The sequence below is a fragment of the Catharus ustulatus genome, chromosome 17, assembly GCF_009819885.2.
Source record: "Catharus ustulatus isolate bCatUst1 chromosome 17, bCatUst1.pri.v2, whole genome shotgun sequence".
Classification (NCBI taxonomy): Eukaryota; Metazoa; Chordata; class Aves; order Passeriformes; family Turdidae; genus Catharus; species Catharus ustulatus.
Genome location: NC_046237.1, coordinates 8,211,860 through 8,236,453, shown reverse-complemented (window position 1 = coordinate 8,236,453; position 24,594 = coordinate 8,211,860). Strand labels below are relative to the sequence as shown.

General features: G+C 61.3%; 8 protein-coding genes across 10 annotated transcripts; 4 read left to right on the top strand and 4 right to left on the bottom strand.

Moving 5' to 3' along the window:
• Positions 1 to 83: 83 nt before the first annotated feature.
• On the bottom strand, positions 84 to 4,351 carry CTSA (cathepsin A). The gene is made up of 15 exons (XM_033075144.1): positions 4,270 to 4,351; positions 3,901 to 4,064; positions 3,718 to 3,829; positions 3,549 to 3,599; positions 3,185 to 3,271; positions 2,929 to 3,084; positions 2,534 to 2,625; positions 2,152 to 2,236; positions 1,942 to 2,033; positions 1,664 to 1,742; positions 1,393 to 1,541; positions 1,246 to 1,321; positions 1,054 to 1,143; positions 831 to 932; positions 84 to 687 (listed from the first exon to the last, which is right to left on the bottom strand). Exons 2-15 carry the CDS (start codon positions 4,062 to 4,064, stop codon positions 604 to 606), a joined length of 1,419 nt encoding a protein of 472 aa, XP_032931035.1. The 5' UTR covers positions 4,270 to 4,351; the 3' UTR covers positions 84 to 603.
• A 604-nt stretch (positions 4,352 to 4,955) lies between these two features.
• On the top strand, positions 4,956 to 7,287 carry NEURL2 (neuralized E3 ubiquitin protein ligase 2). Its single transcript, XM_033075141.1, has 2 exons — positions 4,956 to 5,631; positions 6,972 to 7,287. Exons 1-2 carry the CDS (start codon positions 4,956 to 4,958, stop codon positions 7,085 to 7,087), a joined length of 792 nt encoding a protein of 263 aa, XP_032931032.1. The 3' UTR covers positions 7,088 to 7,287.
• Positions 7,288 to 9,651: 2,364 nt separating this feature from the next.
• Positions 9,652 to 11,923, bottom strand: LOC117004457 (zinc finger SWIM domain-containing protein 1-like). Its single transcript, XM_033075234.1, is given in 7 exon segments — positions 9,652 to 10,265; positions 10,268 to 10,776; positions 10,778 to 10,848; positions 10,905 to 11,079; positions 11,081 to 11,200; positions 11,202 to 11,425; positions 11,660 to 11,923. Coding segments are annotated over 7 exon segments (1,632 nt in total). The 3' UTR covers positions 9,652 to 9,996.
• Positions 11,924 to 12,829: 906 nt separating this feature from the next.
• Positions 12,830 to 15,141, top strand: ACOT8 (acyl-CoA thioesterase 8). Its single transcript, XM_033075215.2, has 6 exons — positions 12,830 to 13,062; positions 13,145 to 13,281; positions 13,530 to 13,755; positions 13,999 to 14,156; positions 14,477 to 14,668; positions 14,767 to 15,141. The coding sequence occupies exons 1-6, from the start codon at positions 12,845 to 12,847 to the stop codon at positions 14,883 to 14,885; spliced, it is 1,050 nt and encodes a 349-aa protein (XP_032931106.1). The 5' UTR covers positions 12,830 to 12,844; the 3' UTR covers positions 14,886 to 15,141.
• Positions 15,142 to 15,489: 348 nt separating this feature from the next.
• Positions 15,490 to 17,425, bottom strand: SNX21 (sorting nexin family member 21). The gene is made up of 3 exons (XM_033075214.2): positions 17,152 to 17,425; positions 16,863 to 17,017; positions 15,490 to 16,574 (listed from the first exon to the last, which is right to left on the bottom strand). The coding sequence occupies exons 1-3, from the start codon at positions 17,423 to 17,425 to the stop codon at positions 15,903 to 15,905; spliced, it is 1,101 nt and encodes a 366-aa protein (XP_032931105.1). The 3' UTR covers positions 15,490 to 15,902.
• A 254-nt stretch (positions 17,426 to 17,679) lies between these two features.
• On the top strand, positions 17,680 to 20,936 carry TNNC2 (troponin C2, fast skeletal type). 2 transcript variants are annotated; one of them, XM_033075030.1, is made up of 6 exons: positions 17,680 to 17,836; positions 19,986 to 20,037; positions 20,118 to 20,261; positions 20,348 to 20,462; positions 20,539 to 20,675; positions 20,754 to 20,936. In XM_033075030.1, exons 1-6 carry the CDS (start codon positions 17,813 to 17,815, stop codon positions 20,783 to 20,785), a joined length of 504 nt encoding a protein of 167 aa, XP_032930921.1. In that variant the 5' UTR covers positions 17,680 to 17,812; the 3' UTR covers positions 20,786 to 20,936. The 2 variants fall into 2 exon arrangements, with proteins under 2 accessions (XP_032930921.1, XP_032930922.1); XM_033075031.2 differs by lacking the exon at positions 17,680 to 17,836 and adding an exon at positions 19,204 to 19,269.
• Positions 20,937 to 21,477: 541 nt separating this feature from the next.
• LOC117004516 (regulator of G-protein signaling 9-binding protein-like) lies at positions 21,478 to 22,651 on the top strand. The gene is made up of 2 exons (XM_033075308.1): positions 21,478 to 21,826; positions 21,920 to 22,651. Exons 1-2 carry the CDS (start codon positions 21,634 to 21,636, stop codon positions 22,351 to 22,353), a joined length of 627 nt encoding a protein of 208 aa, XP_032931199.1. The 5' UTR covers positions 21,478 to 21,633; the 3' UTR covers positions 22,354 to 22,651.
• On the bottom strand, positions 22,619 to 24,588 carry UBE2C (ubiquitin conjugating enzyme E2 C). 2 transcript variants are annotated; one of them, XM_033075309.2, is made up of 6 exons: positions 23,830 to 24,588; positions 23,720 to 23,747; positions 23,498 to 23,584; positions 23,131 to 23,335; positions 22,949 to 23,008; positions 22,619 to 22,811 (listed from the first exon to the last, which is right to left on the bottom strand). In XM_033075309.2, the coding sequence occupies exons 1-6, from the start codon at positions 23,928 to 23,930 to the stop codon at positions 22,753 to 22,755; spliced, it is 540 nt and encodes a 179-aa protein (XP_032931200.1). In that variant the 5' UTR covers positions 23,931 to 24,588; the 3' UTR covers positions 22,619 to 22,752. The 2 variants fall into 2 exon arrangements, with proteins under 2 accessions (XP_032931200.1, XP_032931202.1); XM_033075311.1 differs by lacking the exon at positions 23,131 to 23,335 and having other exon boundaries at positions 23,578 to 23,747; positions 23,830 to 23,930.
• Between the last annotated feature and the right edge of the window lie 6 nt (positions 24,589 to 24,594).

Genomic DNA, 24,594 nt, shown 5'->3' with positions numbered 1-24,594 from the left:
GGGCTCCCTGCCACAGGGTATCAGCACTCACTGATGCTCCTCAAAGAGCAGAGGAAAGCAAAGCAGGGGCTGGTACAAAGGTGTGAGGAGGAGCAGAACCACCTTGGTCAGAGTTTATTGCGAGTTCCTGAAGCACTGCGTGCCCTGGCAGTGGGATTGTTGTGGTAATGGTGGTAAGTCTCCTTCAGTGGGAGCAGAGGTGGTGGGAGCCAAGGTAGATGTGAGCAGGACCCAGCTGCCCCCTGCTGCTGCTCCTCATAGCCTGCGCCCAGGCTGTGTGTGTGTGGGGCTGAGGGGAAGTGCTGGGGATTGTTCCCTGCCTAGGAGGGAAGCAGCTGCCACCGCGGACAGGGAGGAGGCAATACAGGAAGCCACAAGGGCCGAGGTGGCTGCAGCAGGTGCACAACGCTTCTCCCACATGGACAGAGACCCCAGATCATGACCCCTACCCATGGCAGGCAGCCCTGTCCAGCCGAGGGCAAAGGCTGCAGGTGTGACAGGTCCATAGCCAAGCAGCAGTAAGGACGGGCTGTGCAAGGTACCGGCGGTGAGGGCAGGTGGTGGTGAGAGCAGCTGGAGCGCCGGGCACTACCTCTGCAGCTCTTAGTAAGGCTGGTTCTTAATGAAGCGGCAGAACATGGTGAAGGCAGCAAGCGGCCGGTCTGTGGGCACCATGTGGCCAGCTCCCTGTAGGAAAGGGGCAGTGGTTTTCAGTGTGGCTGGGGTGCTGCCACAGCCCAGTCAACACCACCCTACTCTGACTGCAGCCGTGGTGTCCAGAACACCCACCCAACAGCCTCATCCCTGGCCCTCAGAGTCCTCAGCCCTACCTTGACAGTGAGGAAAGCGATGTTGGTGAATTCCTTCACAAAGCCACCAATCTGGTTCTCACCGTTTTCAGTGTAGAGCCAGGGCCGGCGAGCCACCTGCACCTGGGAGTAGCAGCAGTGCCTTCAGCACCTGTAGCTGGCCCTGCCCATGCTCCTGCCACAGCCAGCTACAGCACATTGCCTGGAGCCAGTGACTGGCCTGGCCTGGGCCCTGCCCATTTACCTTCTGGCACAGGGAATCCACAAACCACTCATCCCCGAGAAAGTTGCAAGCCATGTCGACATCCCCATTATACACCAGGATCCGGTATTTCTGTGTAACAGAGTGAGCTGTTGGCAGGGCAGCAGCCACAGCCAGGTAGGAGGCTGAGCTGGCAGAGACACTCCCAGGCTCTGTAGGCTCCCCTGCACATACCGTGGTTCCAAGCAGCTTGAGGTACTGCTCATTCATCTGCATGTACAGGCGCTTGTAGCTGCGGTTCACTTCGAAGCTGTGGAGGAAGCATTGGCATCATGTCTGCTCCTTCTCAGAGTAGTCCCTCCCTGCCCACAGCTTGCTCACCTGCACACCTGCCACTCCAAGGCCTTGGGGGAAATGTGCAGAGCCTTCCGCACCTCGGGGGAGTTCAGATACATGCTGGGGGCTGTGGAGTTGGTGCAGGGTGGGTCCATCCGCACCTTCTTTCGGGCAACTGGCATTCGGAACAGGTTCTGGGAGAGTCGGGAGAGTCACTGTCACAGGAGCAGCTGCTTTCTGCCCCTCCCACCTACACCAGCACAACTGTCCACACAGAGGCTGCTCACAGCCCAGCAGCATGGGCACCTTGGCTCACCTGCCGCCAGGAGAACCTCAGTGGCATCCGGATGAAGGAGTTGCCTAGGTCATGTGTGATGAGATAATCACCCTCATACCTGTAGCCAGAGCGAGTATGAGGACAGACTGAAAACCCTGGAGAACAAGGGCTAAGGGCTCTCCTGGGAGGAGTCCTCAGCAGCAGCCATATACCATCCATCTGTCCCAGAGGGGCCCCCTGCCCAGCCCACCATGTCCCTCTGTGCAACCAAAGCGAGCTGCTGACTGTAGAACCATTTTCCCTGGGGCCACTCTCACCTCATGCTCCCTGGGACACCTCCATCGCATGGGGCATAGAGGTTGTAGACATTGAGGCCGGACTCCTCTACAATCTGAATCATCTCTCCCATCTGCAAGGACCCACAAGAAGGGTTGGGGACTCAGCAGGATCCTCGTGGCACTGTGCACCCACTGAGAGCCAGGCCACGTGCTGCTTGGCACACATATAGGGGCTCTGGCTCCCCTCACCTTGAGTGTGCAGTTCAGGTTGGGGCTGTTATGGAAGTTGCACTTCCCCTGGGAGCAGCAGAAGGTCTGTAGGTCTTTCCATAGCCTGTGGGCAGAGATCAGGATCTCTTGGACCAGGTGGCAACACTGACATGACAGCTGCCCTGCAGCTCTCTGCCCAGTGGCCACAAGGCACAGTTTGACCCTGTGCCCTCTACCCCACAAACAAATGCACCCATGGGAGCTGCCTGGGATAAGGAGCTACAGCCCAGCTGGTGGCCCAGGGCAGGCAAGGTGCTGCCCCCCTTGTCTCAACACCACCAGCCCAGACAGCCCCAGCCTCAGCTATGCACCCATCCCGCTTGCACAGGGATGGCATATCCAGCATTCCCTCTGCTCTTACTCGGTCCCCAGCAGCCCGTGGTAATAGGCAAAGTAAACCAGGGAGTTGTCATTGATCTCATAAGATGAGAGGCCGTTTCCCACAGCGATTCCCTGCGAGGCAAGAAGAAAACAACCCTGTTGTGTTCCAGCTCCCCGCGGGGCAGTCACAGCTCAGCAGCCGCAGGCAGGAAGCAGATGTGGAACTGTTTACTCTGCGGAGGGAACAGGGAGGGTTGGGGGTGCCTGAGGACGCTCCCCTGGCAGCAGGGACAGACACGTCCACCAGCAGCTGCTGCCAGAACCCCAGGAGGAGATCAAAGGCTGTAGGGCCAGGCGTGCCCTACATCCCGGCTGGTCCCACCCCAGCTGTGCCAAGCCCTCTGCTCCCCAGCTGGGCAAAGCCAAGCTGCCCACCTTCAGGTTAAGGCTGGGGTCCTGCATCACCCACTCTGCCAGTGTGGGAATGTAGATCCCTCCATAGCTCTCCCCCGTGAGGAAGAGATCGTTCTTGGAGTACTCGGGGAAGAGCCGGAGGAAGTCCTTCAGTGCCAGGTAGTTGTTGTGAGCAACCTGCAGGGAGAAGGTGGCATGGTCAGGTGGTGAGGCTGCACCCCATGCCCAGGAGGGGGCAGGCAGGAAGCAGCGCTCTCCCAGCACCCCAGTCACCCACCTCCGTGTCATTTGTGCCATACTTCTTGTCATCAGAATATGAGAAGCCAACACCAACCGGAGACTCCACATAGAGGATGTTTGCAATCTGTGAGGAAAGCAGAGAAGGCAGCAATAAGGGGAGACCCTCTGGCTCAGTGGGGCCAAGGGCTGCTGGCCCCGCCCATGACAGCACCACAGGAGCGTGGCCCGCCCCAGGGCTGTGCTGGGGTGGCCACATTCCTGTGCTGCTCAACAGCAGACTCGAGAGCAGGGTGTGTTGGGTGGGAGGGGAGCAGCAGAAGGGTCGGCTCCATGGAAAGGGCAGGAGGAACTGGCTCAGGGCCATCCCATCTCAAAGCCACAAAGGGAAGCAGTGCCTGTACCTTATTCCATGCGTACTCATTGTACTTCAGTGTGACCCCATCGGGCTGGATCTGAGGGAGAAGGTGGTGACTGATGGGCAAAGCAGGGCAGGACACAGCGGGATGGCTCGTGCCACGCAGCCGCTCATCCCCTGAGTCCTTGAGCCACGGGATAGCAGTGACTACTAACCAGGAAGGGGCCATGCTCCTTGAGGAAGCCCTCCATGGAGCTGCAGCCAGGGCCCCCGTTCAGCCACAGCACGAGGGGGCTGCCCTGAGGATTGCTCTGGGCCTCCACGAACCTGTGGAGGTGCAGCTGTGAGTGCCCGGTACCAGCCGACGCCCTCCCATCGCCAGGCGCAATCCCACGTACCAGTAGTGCAGGTATTTGCCCGGCCCGGCGCAGAGGTAGCCCGAGAAGTGGCGGAAGGAGGGCTGCTTTGACAGCCCGGGCAGGTAGGTCACCTCATGGTCCGGGGGGGCGGCCCGGCTCAACCCCAGCAGCAGCAGCAGCGACGACAGCAACACTGGCCCCATCTGCGGTGGGCGGAAGGGACGGTCAGGGGCGGCCCCCAGGAACGGCCGCGGCAGCGCCCCGCGAGCGCCCCGGCCTGGCTGCCCCGGCCCAGCCTCGCACTCGGGGCTGGCCCCCAGCCCGGCCCAGTCGGCTCCCCTGCCGCCGGTCCCGGTCCCTCCATCCCGTCGCCCGCTCCCGTCCCGGTGCCCCCCCGGCCCCGCTGACCGCGGCCGCTCCAGGCGCGGCGCTCGCAGGCGGCGGTCACGGCGGGCACATGACACGCGCCCATATGACCTGCGGCGCTCACGTGAGCGGGGCGGGGCCCGACGGCGGCCAATCAGCGCCCCGGGGGCGGCCGGCCCCGCCCCGGCCCCGCCCCGGCCCCGCCCGCGCACGTGGGAACGGCCCCGGACCGGGACCGGGACAGTGGGGGCGGGCACCGACGGAGCCCCCGCACTCCTTCGGGGGCAGCCGGCACGGGGTGCAGTGCGCCGGTGGGCACTACCGGGCACCACTGGTTACCGGTTACAGCTGGGTACGGGGCACTGCTGGGTGTGGCCGGTACAGCTGGGTACCACCGGCAACAGCTGGGTAAAGTCGGGCATCACCAGGCACTGCCAGTCATCACCGTGCGATGACCACTCGCCACTGCTGGCTATAGCTGGTACCACTGGGCACCACAGGGCACAGCCAGGCACCCTGGCATAGGTGGCAGTGCTGGACAGTCCAGTATGGAATGTCTTTTGGGTCTGTTTTGGGCCTGGTTGTGCTCAGCAGCCACAAGCCCCCACCCTCAACCTCCCTTCAGGGCACTAGAACCCTCCTTGAGCCCTCTAGTTGTCCCTCCCAGCCGGGCTGTCACCACATCACAGCAGCTGTGATAGGGACAGTTAAAAATAGCCCTGGCCGCAATGGCTGCCCGGTGCCGGCTTGCCGCACGCTTCCACCACATCCACGGCGCCAACATCCGCCTGGATGCCTCACACACGCAAGCCACACGGGTGGAGAGCTTCGCCAACGGGCTCTGCTTCAGCCAGGAGCCTCTGGCACCCGGACAGATCTTCCTGGTGGAGATTGAGGAGAAGGAGCTGGGCTGGTGTGGGCACTTGCGTGTGGGACTGACGGCCCATGATCCCCAGAGCCTGGAGGTAGTGCCTGAGTACTCGCTGCCGGACCTGGTCAACATGGGGGACACCTGGGTGTTTGCCATCACCCGGAACCACAACCGTGTGGTGGTGGAGGGGGAGGAGGTGCAGGTGCAGGCACGGCCCTGGGAGCCTTTCCTGCTGATCGAGCGGGTGCGGATCCCCCGTGACACGCTGGTGGGGCGCAGCCGGCCCGGCCGCTACAGCCACATCCTGGATGATCTGTACAAGATGAATGTGCTGCCAGCAACCGCCCGGCGCAGCCGCATCGGGGTGCTGTACGTCCCGCAGCCCAACGGCACTGCCGACATGCACATCGTTATCAACGGCGAGGACATGGGGCCGAGCGCCAGGGGCCTGCCCGCCACCCGCCCGCTCTACGCCGTTGTTGATGTCTTTGCCTCCACCAAGAGTGTCCGGGTCATCCCGGTGGATTATGGCTGTAGGTATCTGTGCCCTCCCTGTGGCACGTGCTGTGTGGGCCAGGAGTGGGGGAGCTCTGGTGGGGTCATCCCATAGTCACCAAGACTGGGAAGGTTGGTGTGTGCCACTGGGCAGAGGGATACAGGGGATAAGAGGGCACAGGAAAGCTTTTAGTCCCTGTGGAGCACTGGTGAGATCCACAGTACTACTGCTGGGCAGTGTCTGACAGAAGCTCTGCCATGGGTGCTGTGCTGGGGCCAGGGGAGACACCCCCAGCAGCAGCAGTCAGGCAGAGCCCCCTGGCCACCCTTCCCAAGCAGAGTGATGGGGTTGGGTGTTTGGGCCTGTCCCACAGCTGTGAGGCCTTGCTGTACCCACAGCACGTGGCAGCCAGAGCCAGCCAGGATCCTGCCCTGGCATCAAAACATCCACCTACACATCCACCCTGGCTCAGCACACTGCACCCACGCATCTGCCGCGTGCCCCAGACATGATGTTCCCTGGGCAGGCACCCTGTGATGCCATCGGAGCCTGGGCATTATCCCTCGTCCCTTGGCTTGCTGGGAGGGACCAGGCTAATGACTGCTAATTAGCACCATGCTGGAAAAATAAGGAGATGGATCAGGTGAGGCAGAGCCAGAGTACTGGCTGCCCCCAGCACTGGGAGCCACTGCTTCACATGCTGGTGTCAAGAGAGCTGCTTCTGTCCCAAGGCTAGAACCTGATATTCTCCCTGGTGTAACACCTGAGGAGAGAGCTGGTTGCAGCTGTTAGTACCCACACTGCTGAGCCTCCCATGCCTCCGGGAAGTGGTATCACAGGAGCAGGAACCAGGCAGATTCTCTGCAGGTGCCCAAGGGGATGTTTCTCATGGTGGTTTGCCCCACAGGCATGGCAGGCACTGTCTCTGCAGGCAGTGCAGCCCCAGCCTGGAGACACTCACGCAGCAGCCTGGTGCTGGGGCCAGTGCAGGCAGACCAAGGGAGTGGGATGGAAAAGAACAACAGCATGGGTATGTGAGGCCCTGGAGAGTTGCTTGACAGCTGCCAGAGAAAGAAGTGCAAACCAGGCACAGTCACACAGGGCTTGGGCATATAACTGTCTCTCAGCCTTCCTCCTAATAACGGGAAGATCTTTGCTGCCCGGGGCCCTTGAGCTTCCAGCCCTGCTGGAGCAGCCTGGCACCATCCCCCGCACAACCAGTTTGAGCCCAGGGCAGGACAATGCCACAGAACAAAGTCACCTACCATTGCCTTTAACCACAGTGTCTCTGAGAAGCCCTGCCAGCTCCCCCACCCCTCTGTGCTCAGCCTCACTGCTGACTTGCCCAGCTCAGGTACACTCTCTGCTCTCTTCCAGTTCCTTCCCTGCAGACGCTGTGCCGGCTGGTTATCCAGAAACACATCGTGCACCGTGTGGCCATTGATGGCCTGGACTTGCCCCCACTACTCAAGAACTTCTGCCAACATGAGTGAGGTATCAAGGGTGCTGCTGGGCTGCTCCCCACATCAACAGACCCCCAGTGATGGCTGCCCAGCAGGCTTTGTGCCCCTCCCTGCCCACTCACCCCAGTGTGTGCTGCTGAAGGGCTGACTTGAGAGCAGGGCAAAGTGTGGTTGGGATTTTCCCCACACTAATAGTGTGACATGCCCAGAACATGGGCAGGGGGATTGATGTGGGTCAGAGAGAGCAATAAAGTGCTTTCAGACAAGACTCTGTCAAAGGAGGCTTGGTGGGCTGGGTCCCCCCTGTGCTTCAGCAACCTCTCATGGGAGCAGTTCCCCCAGCAGTGAGCAAGGGAGCAAAGGCCACAGCACTGTGCAGTTCAGGACATGTCCCCAGCCCTGGAATTATACTGGGACTGTCTGGGTGGATCAGAGCGAGTACTGGGGCTGGTGGAGCGTGGGAGGGCACAGCACAGCACGGCACTCATGTGGAGGTAAATTACAGCTGGACGCTCATCTCGGCCGGGCAGTTTCACTCTTGGGAAAGATGTTTACCCAGAGAACGATGAGTTATTTCCTGTGTGCTCAGCTCAGAGGGGGACGAGTCAGATGCCGGAGCACCCAGACAGCAGTGCTGGCAGCAGCCGTTGTTTGGGCACGTGTCTGTGGCCACAAAGCCAGTCACAGTGACCTGGCGTGGGGTGCAGCCATCCTGACTTGGAGCTCCGTGCCCTCAGCTCTGTGCCCTCAGCCAGACCCTTCAACTCCTGGCAGGTGGGGATGGCAGCTGGCATCCTGCAGTGCCTACATCAGGCTGGCAGCTGTGCAGAGGAACGGGATGGAGGGGAGAGGTCTCCTAAAATCAGAGGAGTGCCCATGGGAGCCAGAAAGATAGTGAAGGGGCTGGCAAAGCCTTCCAGGCCTCTTCCACAGCACAACAAAGAGGAAACAAGCAGCTGCAAGCTCACAAAAAGGTACTTTAAAGAAACACGATGCTATATTTAGGCAAAGACTCGATAGTATCAGATCACGTTACAAAACTCTTGCTCAAAGGAAATCCCCAGCCCGCAACCACGGCCAACTCCATCAACACCAAAGTGTTAATAAAGAAATTGCTAAATGGGGAAAACATAGACCAAACCACAGCAATGGAGCAAGGTCTCTGGCATTCCTCGCTATGTCCCAATAACAGGCTGGGAGCTGCTGGGGCTGGAGCTCATCTGGCTGCGATGGGGCTGGGGACCTCACCCACGCCACAGCAGCACCCACAGACCAGGGCGTTTACTCTCCATGCTGTTTTCCCTCCCCCACCCTTGCGTGAAGCCTTTGCTCCCCATCTCCCTGCAGTGCTATCTGCCCGGCAGTGACCCCCGCACACGAGGGCGGGTTCCTCTTTCTTGAGGAATTGAGAGCAGCTGCTGCAACCAGACAAACAACACCCCTGCTCTACAGTGGGCTGCAGCACAGTGGGATTGCCACCTTCGGGAGCTGTCACCTCCTGCCACCTGAGGCACATGACCACCGAGGGGCACTGCCCAAAGCCCTGCCCGATTCCCCATGCCCTGCTCCCTGGGCAGGGAAGGGTGGCTGCAGCTGGCACAGGGACAGACTCAGCTTCCAAACAACACAAGGGTGATTTATTGGCTCTGTTGCACAACACCTCACAGCTGGATGCTGCAAGAACCTGTGGATGCTGGCCGCTGATGAAATAGTTTTGTCACATGTTATTGTACCTAGATCCCTAAAAGTCTATGGGCCCTTATGGGATTAATTTAAGAAACCACAAAGAGCTGGCTGATGTCATCACAAAGACTCTTGATGATTTTTGAGCGGTTTTGGGAAGCTGGAGAGGTTCCACATGACTGGAAGCTGGAGAACGATGTCCCGATTTCAAGGAAAGGCAAGAAGGAGAACCCTGGAACCTTCAGGCCTGTCAGTCTCACTTCAGTGCCCAATAAAATAATGGAAAAGATCATTCTGGCAGGTACTGAAAAACACCTGGAGGAGAACAGTCACCAGCATGGCTTCATGAGGGAAAAGTCCTGCTTGTTGAACATGATTTCCTTCTACAACAGGGTAACCCACCTAACTGACCAGGGAAAACCAGTAGATGTAATGGTTTTGAGCTTCAGCAAAGCTTTTGATACTATCTGTCCCAGTATTCTGTTGGACAAAGTGTCCAGCTTGCAGCTAAATAACTCTGTTACACAATGGGTGAGCAACTGGCTCACAGGCTGGGGGCAATGAGTTACAGTGAGGTCACTAGAGTCACTAGAGAGGTTCTGTAGGGCTCCATCCTTGGCCCAATTCTCTTCCACATCTTTATTAACTGGGACTCAGGACTTGAAGGAATACTAAGTAAGATACTAATGTTTAGTGCTGGAGGAGGAGCTGTTGACTCCACTGAGGGCAGAGAGGCCCTGCTGACAAATTGGAGAGATGAGTAATTACCAACTGTATGAAGTTTAAAAGAGCAAGTGACACATTCTGTACCTTGTACAGGGCAACCTGTATATATTGTATATATATAGATTGTATATATAGACAGGGGAACAAGAAGCTGGAGACCAGCACTGAGGAAAGGGAGTTGGGGGTCCTGGTTGATGCCAAGTTGAATATGAGTCAGCAGGGCCCTGGCAGCCTGGAGGGCCAGCCCTGTCCTGGGGTGCATCAGGCACAGCACTGCCAGCAAGGGAAGCACTGGAACAGGCTCCCATGGGCAGTGGTCGTGGCACCAAGCCTGTCTGCGTTCAGGAAGCATCTGGACAATGCTATCAGGCACATGGTGGGATTTTTGTGGTGTCCTGCACAGGACTGGGAGTTGGACACAATCCCAATGGGTCCCTTCCAACTCAGCAGATTCTATGTTACCAGCACCTCCCCCATTGCACCACCCAGAGCTGGCTCCTGGCCACAGCTGCTAGCCAGGTCAGTGACTGTTACCCTTCCTGCAGGATCAGGAGCTCCCAGTCCAGTTCCTCTGCTGCCCCGTGCAAGAAGTGACGCTCACTCAGCAGATCAAGGACCCAAACTGCCCCTTCCACGCCGAGGAAATGACAGGCTGAGAGGAATGAAGGTGCAAGACGGGACACAGTGGAAGTGCCCAGCTCAGCTCCCACTTGGTGCTGGAGCTTCACCTCAATGTAGGACCTGATCCAGCTGTTAGCCAGCTCCCACAGAGTCCTGTGCTCAAAGTCCTCACTGCTGTGGCAGGCAGCTGGCTGATCTCTGCTGTGAGGAAGGACACCACCAGGGATTTATCCAAAGACTTGTTCCAGGAGCTCTTTAGGACCTCCAAGAGGCCATCAGCACTGTGTCACGCAGCCTGATAGCCATCACATCCCCTCTCCCATGGTGTACTGAGCATCTCCCTCTGCAAGAGCTTCCTGTTTGAATTCAGCACAGCCAAGATGTGCCAGCAGGGCAGCTGGAAGGCCTGGTTGAAATGGCAAGTGTAGCTATTTGGGCCTTCCTCGAAGATGCCCACAGGGTGGGCATCCTCCAGGATCCGTACACTGAGTGTGTCCTACCTGGCTTCAATCAGCTTCATGGACTTCTGAACCACTGCCAGCTCACTCAGGCACAGCCTGGCAGCAGCCTCTGTGCAAATGCCACTCAAAGACTGCCTGATGCTTTCTTCAGTCCTTTGGGTAATCCAATCTTCACTGTCATCCTCTGAGGTTTCTGTGGCCTCCAGTTTTACCACAGGATACAGGGACTGAGCTTGTTGGCTCACCCTGGAGAAGAGCATGAGGTGTTTCAGGAAGCTGACACTGAAGGGCCTCAGGGAGCTGGTGGACTGTGGAGAACAATTACACTACTCTCACCAGTTTCAAAAGAGGCTGACATGGGCTGCTGTCACAGTGGGGGAAGCCTGGCCAGAGCTCTGGGATGTGTTACTCTGGCACATCAGAGGGGCAAGAGGTGAGTCTGAAATAGGCAGATTTTGGGAAACTGCCTGAGCAGCACAGTGATCAGTATGGGGAGCAGAGAGTGTCACAGCATCAGGAGGGATCTTAGAAACACTCTTTGTAGTGCCAGGCAAAGGTGGTGATGCAGCTCTCCAGAGAGAGCCTAGCACTACAAATCTGACTTAACCCTTGGATGACAATCTCCAGCTCCGTGAAGAAGTCACTGCCCTCTGTGTGTGGCCCAGATCCCATCCTCGAGCAGCCAGTGAAGGTGGAGCTGAGGCAGCAAGTCCGGCGTGATGAGGTCTCTCCGGACGGTGAGCAGCTCCTGCCGGTGGCTCTCCGTGCCTGCACCCACGGCTTTCCCGGCGGCGATCACGGCCAGCACTCGGTGCGATGCTCCAGGCACAGTTGCTGCAGCCACTTGCAGAGGGAGAACACGGGGAGGCCAGCGCGGCTTGAGCAGTCAGTGCGGACCCGCTCCGAGCTGCCGCTACCGGCGGGGACATCGCGGCGCATCTCGGTCCCTGCCGCCGCCTCCCCGCGCGGTGGGGCCTCGCTCGGCACCGCCCGCCGCGGCGGGACCGGAGCGCTCGGGCGCCGCCCGCAGCGTTCGCTGCGCATCGCACCGGGCCGGGGCCGCGGGGAGCGCCCCTCGCTGTGGCCGCTGCCCGGAGCGGCGTGCGGGCACCGATCCTGCTCGGCTGCCTTCCCCCTCCTCCAGCTGCTCCCCATCGCTCTGCAGTGCTCGAGGCTCTGCGACTGGACTCTCTCTAATGTCTTCCTCTTCAGCAACAAGTGCACCACTCTCCGCCCTCACTCCTTGCTCTCCACAAGGAGGCAGGACAAGTATAGAGGACTTGTCCTCCTTTGCCCGGCGCCCAGTGTAGGAGAGGACTCTCAGCCACTGCCTGAAGGAGCACTTCATCACATTGGTGTGGAAGCTGACACCCATGTGTTTGTGCCTTTATCCCTAGAGGAGCAGGCTAGAACATGACAAGAAAAGCCTCAAGGAAGGAGATTAGGTTGTATTTTAAGAAGGCAAGTTATATTTTAAAAGGGCAAAGGGAGCAGTTGCGTAACTAGTGAGTGACCTTGCAGCCTTTGTACACACAAGCAGATCCACCAGCTGAGATGGAAAGCAAACAGCATCACTACACTCGCTTGGAGAAGTGAAGGCCGTGGAATCAAGTGCTCCCTGAGGAAAACCTGGTATCACCTTTCCACTGCAGTGAGGTAAGGACAGCTGGAGGATGCTATAGAAGCCGACGCTTGGAGTCTTGAGCTGAAAGAGGCGGGAGCTACACAGTGACCACAGCAAGTGTGTGGCAGAGCTGGCGGCGCCCCGGTACCGGGGCATCACACTACCGGGATCTGCCCGGTTATCAAAGCCCGGTACAGCACAGAGCCTGTTCCCCGGGAAGCGCTGGGCTGGCCCCAAGTGGCGGCTCCGCGGGGCCTTGCGGTGCTACATCGAGGGACCCCGGGCGCACGGGGCTGTGCGAGCTCCAGCCGGACACGGCGGGCGGGCCTTACCTGACGCCCTGGAGGACAGCAGTACCGTGCTGTCCGTTGTGGCTGCGCATCGGCACGCAGCTCCGTAGCTCTTAGAGGCAGCTATTGTAGGCGAGGAAGCGGGCGCATGGCCGGGGTGGACGCGGGGGGATGCCCAGACGCTCTCCGCCCGGCCATCGGCTCCGCGCCCGCAGGACCGGCCCAAACCCACCCCGCCATCCCCGTTAAACCAGCTGGGCTCCGCCCGCACACTGATCTCGACCAATCAGCGCCGTCTTCTCCCGATTGACAGGAAGCGAAGCAATCATTCTAGAGCATCCTGACAGAAGAAGGGTGACTGACGGCTCTACTGTCCAATCGCATGGCGGTATTCGCCCCGCGGCTGGGCGGTGCTTCCTGGGCCGTCCTGCTGATCGGGTCACGGTGCCGGTCCCGGTTCGTGGAGGTGATGGCTGCTCCTGGCGACGCCGGTGGGGCTGGAGACGGGCCGGGATCCGAGCCGCCATCGTCCGGGGACTTACGCAGTGTGCTGATCACCAGCGTGCTGAACCTGGAGCAGCTGGAAGTCGACCTCTTCAGGTGCGCGTGGATGTCGGGGCAGCGGGACCGGGCCGCCGCCTCCTCCGCCGCCATCCTCACCGCGGCCGCCTTCTCCCCGCAGGGGCCGGCACCACTGGGTGCCCGCCACGCAGCGCCTCTTCGGCGGGCAGATCGTGGGGCAGGCGCTGGTGGCGGCAGCCCGTGCCGTGAGCCGCGACGAGCAGGTGCACTCGCTGCACTGCTACTTCGTGCGGACAGGTGCGGGGAGCCGGGGAACCGGGGAACCGGGGAGCCGGGGAGCCGGGCGGCGGGGACGGGCTGCGGGGGTTCGGGACGGGCCCAGCGGTGGCTGGGACGCTGGGGAAGTTCGCAGGAGTGAGGAGGCGGCGTCATCCCGGTCCCAGCAAAACAGGGAGGTGTGGGTGGCACTGCCGGGCTCGGCCCCTGCAGGGCAGGTTTCGTCTGTGCGCCGTGGCCAGCGGCAGAACGTCCCTTTCCTGTCCCAGGGGACCCCAAGGTGCCGGTGCTGTACGAGGTGGAGCGGACCCGTACAGGGAAGAGTTTCTCTGTTCGCTCCGTAAAGGCCATCCAGCATGGACAGCCGATCTTCACCTGCCAGGCCTCCTTCCAGCTCTCCCAGGGAAGCCCAGTGCAGCACCAGTTCACCATGCCGACCGTGCCACCCCCCGAGGAGCTGCTGACACAGGAGGAGCTCATCCAGAAGTTCCTGCAGTGAGTGGATGGGAGGGACATGCCGGGGATGCTCTTTGCTGCCTGGGGCATAGGGGAGTGAGGAGAGGACTGTCTGAGGAATTCTCAAATATGCCTGGGAGGGGAATAGAGGAGCAGGACGACACGACAGGAGCTCTGCCCCTCTTGTCTTTCTTTCTGCCCCTGGGCTGGAGCTGTTGCCAGCAGGATGTGTTCCAACCTGCCTGTCTGGTGTTAACCTCACTTCTCTGTGCTGGGCTGCAGGAATCCTAATGTGGCCGAGAGATACAGGAAGCATCTCACCAAGATCCAGGCTCAAGATGTGCCAATTGACATTAAACCCGTGAACCCACCAGATATATTCAGCTTAGAGCCACAGGAGGCAAAGCAGCTCTTCTGGGTGCGAGCACGAGGCTACATCGGTGAGTCTTGCTGGGTCCAGGTGCCTCCCAGTTCAAGGGCACCAGCTCACACTTTGGAGCAGTGTTGCAACACAGTGGGCTGGGAAGGCTGTGATTAGGGGGCTGCCTGTGCCCCAGCCTGGGCACTTCAAGGCTGTAATACAGGTGTGGGTGCAGAGATGGTGGCATGCGCCATGCTGGGGCATGGCATGGCAAAGGGAGTGAGTCTGGAAGAATCCCAGCTGTGCTTGGCAGCTGGCTGCAGGGGAGCAGAGCCCCAGGCATGTCCCATGGGCCCCTGCAGGGCCCCTGCAGGATGGGCAGCACTGGTTGCTCTGCAGGGGAGACTGACATGAAGGTGCACTGCTGTGTGGCCGCCTACATCTCTGACTACGCCTTCCTGGGCACGGCCCTGCTCCCGCACCGGCAGTACCGCATCAAGTTCATGGTGTCCCTTGACCATTCCATGTGGTTCCATGCACCCTTCAGAGCTGATCACTGGATGCTGTATGAGTGTGAGAGCCCCTGGGCTGGTAAGTCCTTACTAAGTTTTTGGGAGCCCTTCATGGCCAAGGCCAGCCCTCTCTGTCCTGGGGGCAGTGGGCTGCAGTCTGACAGTCCCTCTCCGCAGGTGGGTGCCGGGGCTTCGTGCAGGGACGGCTGTGGCGCAGGGACGGGGTCCTGGCTGTCACCTGTGCACAAGAAGGTGTCATCAGGGTGGAAGAGACACCAAAACAGAGCAAGCTCTAGCTGAGGAGACCCTGATGCCACTCAGACTGGGCTCAGACATGCTGAGGGAGGGACCCTGAGATCAAGATAGGACCTGGACAGGAACAGGAAGGAGACCAGGTGGGATCAAGCACTGCAGGAGTCCTGGTGCCAGAGGTGTCTGCAACAGATAGCGACCAACAGAGCATTGCTGCAACTAGCTGTTAGCTGCACAGCATGTAACTGCCATCAGCTATCCTTCACCCACCTATTTTAAAATAAAGTTGTTGGGTGAAGAGCTGGACTCAGTCCCTGGAGTTTGTCCCCTTGGATGCATGATTGTGCTTGCACAAGGGCAGGCAGTGCCAGGAGCACAGATCAGCTCTGCTCCCGTGGCAGGCTGGGTCACAATAAGGGAAGGTGCTACTTTGGCACACGTTGCTTCCTCTTCTCACTTCTGCACTGCTTGTGCCCTTGCTCCTCAGTTGCTGCTTCTGCTTGCCCTTGGGCTCCTCTCCAGGACTGGGCTTGGGCCCAGCTGGAAGAAGGGAATAATGAAGCTCCCACCTCTGTGTGGAGGCTTGAGGGCCTCCCACTGATGGTGCCCTGGGGTAGTGGGGCTGAACAGACACAGCAGGCGCCTTGCTCTTCTTCCTGCCAATACTTTATTTAATAAAGTCCTTTCTATTGTGTAAGTTTCATGGAAGTTCCCAGCAAGAGCCCTGGACCCTGCCAGAAGCTTTCCCGTTCCCTTGCAAGGTGCCAGTACGTCCCAGCTAAAGGCTCAGCCACTCCAGGATCCCCTGCAGAGGGGGAGCAGCTTCTCAAAGCACCAGTGTGGGTGGTGGACCCCCACGAGTCCCCAGCCCCACAAGAAAGACTAACCACAGAGAAAGTGCATTCAGGAGGCAGCTCTAGGCATGGGCATGGTGCCCGTGGGACTGCAGTGCTGCTCCCTTGCCCCATTGCTACCTACAGCATTGCCCTCACTGTTCCCAGTTGCCACAGGCATGAGCCCCCCACAGCCCTTGCCCTCCTGCCCAGGTGGGCACAGGTGGCTCATTCCAGAGGCTCCTTGATCAGGCATTCCTTCAGGGAAGGCTGCTGCTGCAGGGGCAGCCCAGCTTCCCGCAGGTCCTGCAGCCGGGCCTCTGAGTGCCGCTTGTCCTTGCCCACCTTCCAGGCCAGGTGGACGTGGGCCTGCAGGAAGGGTCCCAGGAGTGGGTGGCTGCCCTGGGCCTCCAGCAGCTGCAGCGCCTGCTCGCAGCAGCCATGGGCCTCACTGAGCTGGTCCAGCTCCTGGTGGCAGACGGCCAGCCCAGCCAGTGTCAGCAGGAAGCGGCCGGAGTTGCAGACCCCCAGCCGGTCCTGCAGCCGGTAGGCATTGGCCCAGGTGGCCAGGGCCTCGCGGTACATGCCTGTGCAGGTCAGGCGCTGTGCAGCCTGCAGGTCCGGCAGGAAGAAGAACTCGAGGAACTCAGGAGAGCGACGGATCTCATCGATGGAGTGCAGATGGGACAGGAACTGTTCGAAGGCTCGGCTTCGCTTGGCAATGGTCTCAGCAGTGAAGTTCCGGCGCAGTCTCTTCCTGGGGAATGCAACGCTGGCCATGTCGCAGCTGAAGCGGCAGCGCAGGCGGCGGTTCAGCTGCTCAAAGTCTGAGTAGCGCCGGGCGATGGTGGCAGGGGCCTTGTCAAACTGGCCAGAGCGGATCAGGTAGATGGTGTAGAGCTGCAGGGGAGGCAGGTGTCAGGCAGTGCTGTGGGCACGTTGCACAGAGGGGTGCGCGGCCACAGAGGGGCTGGGGGAGTTTGCCCAGACAGAAGGGAGTGGACTGTGCTGCTGCAGCCGCAGCACCCATCAGTAATACTTACCTGAGGCTCATCTGAGCCGCCAGCACCATCCAAGCAGCAAGGAGAAAGAGAAAAAAAATAAGCGCCAGACCCATGAGATCCCTTCCTCGGGAAAAGCAGGACTTCTACCCACCCGTGCCCGCCCAGCCGCGCCGGGCTCACTCACCACGTACTTGGAAGAGCGCTCGCTGACCACGCTGGCGCTGGTGACCTCGAAAAGCAGCCGCTGCGGTGCCAGGCTGCCCCGCGACCTCCGCCACAGCTCCTGCAGCTGCCGGGTCAGCAGGCTGCCTCCGGGACGCTCAGCCGCAGAGACCCACTCTGTGCCGGGAGAGGGGTGTCAGTGCCCTCCGCGGGGACAGGGCTGTGACATCTGTCGGGTTGACGGACGCCACCACCGCATCAGTGTCCCTGGAGTCACCCCAGTCCCCCCAGCTCGCCGCCCCAGCACCTGCCTCCGTCCTCCGTGCCTGCTGCCGCCCCCGGCGCCTGCGGCGGCTCCTCCAGCTCCTCGCTAGCTCCGTCCCCCTCCTCCTCCTCCTCCTCGTCCTCGTGGCTGGTGAAGCTCAGGGTGCCGCTGAGGCGCGTCGACAGCCCCTCGGTGTCGTCCTCCAGCTCCGAGCTCTCCGGACAGTCCTCGGCCTCGCCGCCGCCGCCGCCCGCCGGCTCCTCCCGGCCGCCCTCGCCCGCCAGCGCGTGCCGCAGCCGGTGCAGGATGCGGGCGGCCATCGCTGCCGGGGGTCCGGGCCGGGGGCTGCCCACCGCGGCACGGCCCCGCGCGGGGACAGCCCGGCCCCGGGACACCGTCCCGGTGCTGCCCCCGCCCCGCTCTGTCCGCGCTGCCCCGGGCCGGGCCGAGCCGGGTGGTGCCAAGCGATGGCCGCTCCGCCACGGCTCGTCCCGGGATCCTCCCTGCGCGGCTCCGCCTCCGCCGGGAACCCGGATCGGGGCGGCGGAGCCGGCACCGCCCGGCACGGCCGGGATCGGGATCAGCGGCTGCGGCACCGCCCGGGACTCTCGGATCAGGGTCTGGGCTCAGTCTGGCGCTGCCCGCAGCCCCTGCCTGGGAACCGACCCCGCCCTTCGCAGTCTCGGCTCCTCTGTCCCCTGTCCGGGATGTCCTGGTCGGGCGAGCTCCGGGTATTTGCGCTGGGGCCACAAGAGCTCCACACTCCGGTGCTCGGCGCTGTGGTGTCCCAAGGTCTTGATACCCCAATACCTTGGCATCGCTGTGCCCTGACAGCCAGGTTCCCCAACACCCCTGTGTCTTGGTACCCCAGACTCCACTGGGTTGTCCCTCGGGTCACCTTGGCACCCTGCCACCCTGGCCTCAGTCGGCCTCGCCACGCGCCCCATGGCCAGGCTGCACCTCCAGCACTTGCCCAGCCTTTTTTAGTGCCTGGCTGCTCACTCCTCACCACTTCCTTGGGAATGTCTATAAATATCGAGGAACCAGCCCAGCTGCTGCCATCACTCTGTCCATTGCTTGCTCACTGCACCCTGTTCCAGGGCTGTGCACCCCACCCGGGCTCAGATGGGACCCCAGAGCTTCCCTAGGCAGGGTGGGATGCACTGGGGACCGGACATGTCCACAGCTCCCACCTGGTGAAACCTGGCAAAACGAGGAGCCAAGAAACCCCTGATGTCCCTGGCACTGGGACCTTGTGGGACACGGATCTGTCACCCTGACCCCACTGCAGCCCTGGGGCTCCAAGCATCACAGGACATGGGCTATTTGGCCAGTATGTCCCCAGAGCCACCAGGCCCAGCCGGTCCTGGCAGCAGTGGCTGGCACAGGCTGCGAGTGTGAGGACTGAGCCTTCGAGGAGGCACCGGGCATAATTCCCACTCCTCAGAAGCACGAAAAAATGGAGCCATTTCCGGAACCCGGTGCCAACAGCGCTGGGGACCCCAAACCATGGGCCTCATGCTCCAAATCTCTCCCAGGACTTCGTGCCCCAGGCCCCGCTGGAGACCCCTTCCTTATCTGGGGCAGGGGGCTGTAGCACTGCTCTGCCTGGGACCACTGGAGCAGAAAATGGGGGCGCAGGGGGGACACTATACTGGGGAAGACCAGCTCGATATTGGGAGCTTGGCCCAGGAAGGGCTGTGTTTTCAGGGGCCAGTGGGTGATAGTTCATGCCCCTTGCGCAGGGGGGACCCTGTCCCCCTTACCCGGGTGATGTTGACGGCTCCAGGGCTATTTTTAACCCAGTCATTGCTGAATTGCCTTGGATAGGGATGTTGGGGGTGGGCAGAGCTGCGCTCCTGCCACAGCTTCAGTCCCCCTCCTGAAAGGCTTGAATTTCCATCCCAGCTTCATCCCAACGTTAATCCCTCGACCAATAAAGCTTTGGCTAAATTAGGTAAAGGCATCAGTTGCCAGTTGAGAGGGGCTGGGTGCTGCCCCAGCGCTGATAGGCTGAGGGGGCCGGGGGCAGTAGCTGGAGACACATCCCACAGAGGAGACACTACAAATTGGGGTGCCAGGGGCACCACGAAGCTTCTGGGAGTTCCTGCTGCAGGAGCTGGTGGTTCTCTGGGGGTGGGAAGCGCCATTAATTCCCAAGATGGTAAGTGCTTCTGTGTGCTGGACAAGACCTGACTGGGCAGGAGGCACCAGGGGAATCTGGGGTGTGGAGGTGCCTCTGTAGAGGGCAGTAGGGATATGGTCCCCAATGCTGGGCTGACCATGGTGGTGAGGGCAGGGAAGCATTGGGGTGGTGCAGGGTCGCTGCAGGACACATTTAAGGGTGACCGTGTGGCTGCTGAGGGGGTGCAGGTGCCCAGGGACACCATCTCAGCCCTACTTGGAGCTCAGGGCTGCACAGAGGCAGGGGTGGCGGGGGGTGGCTGAAAGTCGAGTGCTGGGTCATGCTGCTGGCTCCATGGCCGGCCTTCGCCTCCAGGAGAAACTCGATCGGGGTTGACAGGTGCCACGGCTGTAGCTCCAGCGGTCCCTACAAGGGGAGCTGAGGAGATCCCAAAAATAGCACTGCATGCCCAGGATGCCAAGGCTTGTACACAGGGACCATGACCCCTGCACAGTGGAGCCCCCCAGATAGTGGAGGAGTTGGGCAGGCAGCTCTCTGCAGCCCACCATGTTCATGCATGCCTGGAAGGCATCGGAACTGTAGGGGTTGCTGGTGCCTGTGGCTTATGTCAGCACAGGATCATCCTGCAGCAGGGCAGAGGCTCTTCCCACAGCCAGGCACTGTTGGGCCATGCTGTGTGAGCGCTCTCTGGCCTGGTATGGGTGGCGCGGTGACCCCTCTCCCTTGCCTTGCAGACGGACCAGCAGGCAGAAGCCCGTGCCTTCCTCAGCGAGGAGATGATTGCGGGTGAGTGTGGGGACCCCGGGGACCATGGTGCAGGGCCTGGCTCTGCCCCACTGCACAAGACCTGACTTGTCTCTCCACAGAGTTCAAAGCCGCCTTTGACATGTTTGATGCTGATGGCGGTGGAGACATCAGCACCAAGGAGCTGGGAACAGTGATGAGAATGCTGGGCCAGAACCCCACCAAAGAGGAGTTGGATGCCATCATTGAGGAGGTGGACGAGGATGGTGAGCAGCCCTTGGTGGTTGGTGGCAGGGCTGGGTACTGGACCCTGGACAGGCAGCCTGACCCATGCTTGGCTTCCTCCCCACAGGCAGCGGCACCATCGACTTCGAGGAGTTCCTGGTCATGATGGTGCGCCAGATGAAAGAGGATGCCAAAGGCAAGTCTGAGGAGGAGTTGGCCAACTGCTTCCGCATCTTTGACCGGTGAGTGTGGGGGTGAAATGGCCCATCTTGTCTGTGGGGGCAAGCAAGGTCCTATCCCTCCATCACTCTCCTGCAGGAATGCGGATGGGTTCATTGACATTGAGGAGCTGGGTGAGATCCTGAGAGCCACCGGAGAGCCTGTCACTGATGAGGACATAGAGGACATGATGAAGGACTCCGACAAGAACAATGACGGTCGCATCGACTTTGATGGTAAGCAATGGCCCCAGCCAAGCACCCATGTTGTGCTCCCAGGCAGGGCCATGGGCTGAGGCTGTTTCTCTCTTGCAGAGTTCCTGAAGATGATGGAGGGTGTGCAGTAAGGGACCAGACATTCCTCAGGCTGGCTGCTGCACCCAGCCCTGCTCCCCTGCTGTCCAGGGAGCAGCAGCTCCACAGCAGCTGGCCTCTCAGCGCTGGCTGGGACCTTGCTCTGTGCCGGGGTCCCAGTCTCATCTCACCACCGGCGGCTGAGCTTTTCCTCCCACCTCTCAGCTGTGGCTTTGATTCGAGCCTCAATTAAAGAGGAAAGGCTTGAGCTTGGTGTAGTAGTTCACTGGGGGGGTGCATGGTGAAGGGGCTGTGGCAGCGTGTCCCTGCTCTGCTCCCCAGGGAGGGAACGTGGGCGGGCTCACACCACACGGCAGTGCTGCACGGGCAGCCCAGAGTTGTGGTTCCCACGGACTCTTGGGCAGGCGCCAGCGCTGAGCTCAGAGTTTCCGTGCAGAGCAGCTCGTTCACATGCCGGAGAGCGAGGGAGCACGGCCCTGGCCCCGAGGGTCCTGCTCCGCTGCAGGACCACAAGGATTCTAGAGAGCCACTGCTGCTTGCCCCACACTGGCACCCACATCTCCCACCCAGAGGACCTGGATATAAGGCGGAAGGGCAGGAGCAGCCCCCTCCCTACAGAGAAAAGTTAACACTAGTCTGTGCGTCTCTGTCTGAAGAGCTGTGCCAGCCCGCTGGGCATCACAGCTCCCTGGGGACCAGCAGGGTTGGAGTACAGCAGAGGGATGAGGCTGGGTATGGTCTCCAGCCAAGGTGGGTGGGACCACTGGAACGACAGAGCTCAGAGCTGGTCACATACCACAGCACAGCGTCACAGAGCAGCCGAGCCCCCCGGAGAGCCAGCCACAACTGAGGGCAGCCCGCACTGTTTTTACGGGGTAAAATGGCACCAGGGAGAAGAGATGCATGCCGTGGGCGGGGGGCAGTGGCAACGTGTGCCACAGCCCAGGTTGCCCTCTGCAAGGCCACGGCTGGACACCGGCAGCTGGTGCTGCAGCTGGGGGGGAGCGGTGACTGCCCTCGGCTGCGTGAGGAGCGCCGCAGGAGGAGCGCAGAGGCCCGTGAGCTCAGCATGGGTAAGGAGGGAACTGCTGGGCTGGGCAGCAGCCACGGGGAACCTCTGCAGCCACACTGGGGCCAAGGAGGGGCTCAGCATGCCTATCTCACAGGACTGCGGCGGGTGCTGCTAGCGGGGCTGCGGCAGACCCCGGCGAGCCCTCGGGAGCAGCAGGAGCTGGAGCGGCTGTGGGTGCTCTTCCTCTCCGCCCTGGAGCTCTTCCTGCAGGACCTGTACAGAGCCCAGCACCTCTGCCAGCTCTTCTCCATGCAAGGGGGTGATGTTGCCCCATTGTGCACTGGGCTGAGGGCCTGGGGGCTGCCCAGCCGGCGAGGAGGGGGTCCCACACAGCCCCTGCCCACCCAGTGCTTGGAGGAGGAGATCGAGCAGGTGAGGGCCACACTGGCAGAGATGGAGAGCGGAGCCAACATTCCACCATGGACAGTGGAAGCCACAGAAACCACACAACCAGCAGAGACAAGTGGCACTGCAGAGAGAGCAGCCTGGGGAGGCCCCTGTGCCGGGCACTGCTGTGGGGTGCTGTGAGCTAGTAGCAGAAGTGGCACCCTGGTCACAGAGCAGGGGACAGTGACCCTATGTACCCCTACAGTCCTCAACCCTTGCCTTTGCAGGTGATGGTATGGGCTGCTCCCACCCTGCAGAGGGAATGGGTCCACTGCAGGCCCCCAAATATTGATAGAGCTCCTGTTACCCCACAGGCGTAAGTGTCCCTTCCACCCTCCCTGCCCACACTTGCAGAGGAGCCTCTGCTCACCGAGAGTCTGCCAGAGCTGCTACAGAATCCCCTGTAGAAGTTATAAATGTGCATTTATTTATACATTAACCGTGGCTCGGACCGCGACATTAATTTAAAAACAGCCTATGATACAGAAGGCAGGGGACGGCCGGGAGGGAGTTGGGTATGGTGGGGGGCAGTGGTGATGGTCAGGTCTCCTGGCCCTTGGTCTGCTTGTTGTACGTCTCCCGCACATACTTCTTGTAGGCTGAGGGGAGAGGAGGAACATGATTTCAAGGGTGCTGAGCAGCCCAGAGCAGCTGTGGGGACAGACAGGCACTGGGGGCTGTGCTGCTGTCTATCCCACTGGGGAAGGGGCAGGAGGGTTCTGCTTCAGGCACTCACCGACTTGGTTCTTCCAGAGCTCGGCGGCATGTGTGTTCAGAGGGCTCTCAATATTCGGCTCTGAAAACAGGGGCTGGGTTAGCTGGTTGGGGGTGACCTCGACACTCCCGAGCCCTGATCTGGAGATCCCCACCACTACCCCTTCCCCCAGAACTGCACAGCAGTTTATCCACGAGACCCACCTGCCAGCAGGCTCTGTATGGAGAGCAAGATGGTGCGGACATCATACAGCGCTGACCACTTTTCCTTGAGGATGTCGAGGCAGATGTTGCCCTGGGTGTCGACGTTGGGGTGGTAGCAGGGAGTCAGGAACCGCACGGTGGGTGCATTGTAGGGGTACCCGCTGGGGAACTCCAGCGACAGCTTGTACCGCAGCTCCTCGTAGGCCTGGGGGTGGGAGTCGAGGGGGACAGGAGTCAAGGGGGAACCGAAACCCCAGAGTGCGGGAAGGCCTCGGGGAAAAAGAGGTACAGGGGCAGTGGAGGGCCCTGAAGGGAGGAAGGTGGGGCAGGGCCAGGGCCCTCCCCAGACCGGGATCTCGCCTCTCACCGTCCCAGCGGCGCCGTCAATGGTCCCGATCCACTTGAAGAGGTTGTCGGACTCAGGGAAGGCAGAAATGCCTTTGTCACCGGACATCTGCAGGGACAGCTCGTCAGGGAGGTCCAGGACAACCCCCCACCCCAGTTCAGCCCCAGGTGCCTTTGGGACCCCCAACCCCCGGCTTGGTCCCAGAATCCCCAAATCCCAACTAGACTGCGGGGCCCCACTCACCATCAGCGCCATCAGTTCTTGCTGCAGCCTGCGGGGAAAGCGCACGTTACCGGCCGGCTCCCGGGGCAGCCCCCGCCCTGAGCCCCAGCCCCACTCCCGGCCCCGCTCACCTCTTCCCCACCGCTCCTCTGGCCGCCGTGGCCCCGGTCTCGGCCGCTTTGCGGGCGGCTGCGCTGGACACGGCGGCGGGGTCGGCGTTCTGTGAGGCCATAGCGGCTGCCGGGTCACGGACAGGCACACCGGCCTCCGGCCGCCACTGCCGGCGGGTCACCGGCTGGACGCGGCTCCCGCTCCCGGGCGGCGCCGCACCGGGACGCGCTGGCTCCTTTCCTCCCGAAGTCCCGCTCGGGCAGGACTCGGGTCCCCCTGCGGCTCTGCCGGTACCGAGCGCTGGTCAGGGCTCCCCTAGCGGGGCTCCCCAGTGGCGAACGGCGGCGCTTGGGGCTCTCCTGTGCAGCGGTGGTGGGAGATCCCAACCCCCGTTCCAGACGTTCTCCGGTTCAGGAGCGGCTCGTTCCCAACCTTTTCTTCGGTGCAAGAGGGGCTCAGTCCCGACCGCTTCTCCGGCGCAGGAGCGGCTCGGTCGCAGCCCCGATCCCGGACACTCTCCGGTACACTCGTCCCGCGCGGCCCCGCCCGCTCCCGCGCCCCGTTTGAATATTTCCGCGTGCGGCCCCTCCACCAATCAGCGCGCAGCCCCGTTCGAGCCGGCCAATCACCGCCCGCCGAGGATGCAGCTCCCACGGTAACGGCCAGCGGGTGCTGATTGACCGCCGGCCGCTGACGCACAGCGCTGTGATTGGTCAGCGCCCCGCGGGGGGCGGAGCCCCGGGTCCCGCACGCCCTTAAATGGCCACACAGCCCCGGCCGGAGGA